General features: G+C 53.1%; 1 protein-coding gene across 1 annotated transcript; it reads left to right on the top strand.

Moving 5' to 3' along the window:
• Positions 1-529: 529 nt before the first annotated feature.
• LOC115384882 (H-2 class II histocompatibility antigen, E-D alpha chain-like) lies at positions 530-1,652 on the top strand (the record flags this gene model as incomplete). Its single annotated transcript, XM_030087056.1, has 3 exons — positions 530-943; positions 1,048-1,293; positions 1,368-1,652. Coding segments are annotated over exons 1-3 (586 nt in total), but the record flags the coding sequence as incomplete, so codon positions are not given.
• Between the last annotated feature and the right edge of the window lie 418 nt (positions 1,653-2,070).

Raw genomic sequence — 2,070 nt, 5'->3', positions numbered from 1 at the left:
AAACTATCTGAACGTTCTCATTCGGTTCCCTTTATCCTTTAAATGATTTGTTTTCCAAACATTTCTCAGTAAAAGAGAACATGCTGCGGTGCGAGGAAAGACAGGAAGCTGCTGTCATCAGCGAGGGCTTTGATTTCAGCACAAGCTAACACGCTAACACGCTAACGATCTGGAATGATGCTTGTTTTCAGGTTCTCAGGAACTCAGTGTGAAGAACGCTCTGTTCTGACTGAAGTCACCTGGTCTCTGGACTGTTCCCCTGAGAACCAACATGTCTCCCCTGAGAACCAGCGTCTGCTGGTCTGGAGAGGTCTGGCTGTAGGAACTGGCCTGGCAGGATTCCTGCAGAGCAGAGCTGGTTCTCCTGGAGCAGCAGCCTCGCTCTCAATCAGGTGATCTGCTTCCTGAATAAATCCTCCTCCTGCAGCGCCTCACCTGGACTCCTCCTCTCTGGCTCCGATTCACCAGAAATTCCAGAAAAGCCTGTTCCTTCCTCTAGTTCCTGTCAGAACCTGAACGCAGCATTTTCATTCACTTCATGAACAACTGTTTACTACGGCCGTGGAACGCAGAACCAGGAGCAGAACCAGGACCAGGAGCAGAACCAGGAGCAGAACCAGGACCAGGAGCAGGAGCAGGAGCAGAACCAGGAGCAGGACCAGGACCAGGAGCTTCACTGATGACTGTCTGCTCTCCTCTCTCTCCATTTGTTTGTTTGTTTGCTCTGGTCTGTCAGTTGTTGTCTCGCTGCTCTCACCTGCTGCTCCACACCTGGACACCGATGATGTCACGGCAGAGCAGCTCTCTGATTGGAGGATCCTGCAGGAGGTTCTGTCACTCTGTGCTGCAGCCTGACAGGTTAACAGTGTCCTGGAGAACCAGCTGCTGATGAAGATGAAGCTGCTCCTCTTCCTCTGCTGTGTCCTCAGAGTCTCTGCTGATGGTGAGACGCTGCTTTATCTGGAACTCTGACTGGAAGCTGCTGACTGTCCTCCACTGCTGACTGACTGATTAACTAAGTAACTAACTGATTGTGTGTGTTTTCAGCTCAGCATTTGGACCTTCTGATCACTGGCTGTTCAGACTCTGATAGAGAGTTCATGTTCACACTGGACGGTGAAGAGATGTGGCACGCAGACTTTGATAAAGGAGAAGGAGTCGATGTTCAACCCAGCTTCATTGATCATGTGACTTTCCCTGGAGGTTACGAATTCGCTGTGGGCGATCAACACGTCTGCAGAACAAACCTGGAAGTTCTTCATGAAGTCATGAAAGACATTCCTCTCGAACAAGGTGACACACCTCACTATGTGTGTGTGTGTGTGTGTGTGTGTGTGTGTGTGTGTAACCTGTCCTGTGTGTCTCAGACCCCCCCTCCACCTTCATCATCTACCCCCGAGACGACGTGGACCTGGACCAGAAGAACACTCTGCTGTGCCACGTGTCTGGGTTCTACCCGGCCCCGGTCTCCGTCTCCTGGACCAAGAACGGACGGAACGTGAGTGAAGGGACGGCCATCAACCAGCCGTCCCCCAACGAGGACGGAACCTTCAGACAGACGGCCCGGCTGGACTTCGTCCCCAAAGACGGAGACTTCTACAGCTGCTCTGTGCACCACCCGGCCCTGAAGACCCCCATGACCCGGATCTGGGGTAAGAACCAGCAGGACCGGTCTGTCTCTGGGTCCACAGGGGGACCGGTCTGTCTCTGGGTCCACAGGAGGACCGGTCTGTCTCTGGGTCCACAGGAGGACCGGTCTGTCTTTCTGTCTCTCTCTCTCTCTCTCTCTCTCTCTCTCTCTCTCTCTCTCTCTCTCTCTCTCTCTCCTCTCTCTCTCTCTCGTCTCTCCTCTCTCTCTCTCCTCTCTCTCTCTCTCTCTCTCTCTCTCCTCATCTCTCCTCTCTCTTCTCACTCTCTCTCGTCTCTCTCTCCTCTCTCTCTCTCTCTCTCCTCTCTCTCTCTCTCGCTCTCTCTCTCCTCGCTCTCTCTCCTCTCTCTCTCGTCTCTCTCCTCTCTCTCCTCTCTCTGCTCTCCTCGACCTCGATCTCATGATCTGATCCTCTCTCTCTC

This window comes from Salarias fasciatus, unplaced genomic scaffold (genome assembly GCF_902148845.1).
Source record: "Salarias fasciatus unplaced genomic scaffold, fSalaFa1.1, whole genome shotgun sequence".
NCBI classification, from domain to species: Eukaryota; Metazoa; Chordata; class Actinopteri; order Blenniiformes; family Blenniidae; genus Salarias; species Salarias fasciatus.
The sequence above is the reverse complement of the archived record's forward strand: the minus strand, read 5'-3'. Positions and strand labels throughout refer to the sequence as shown.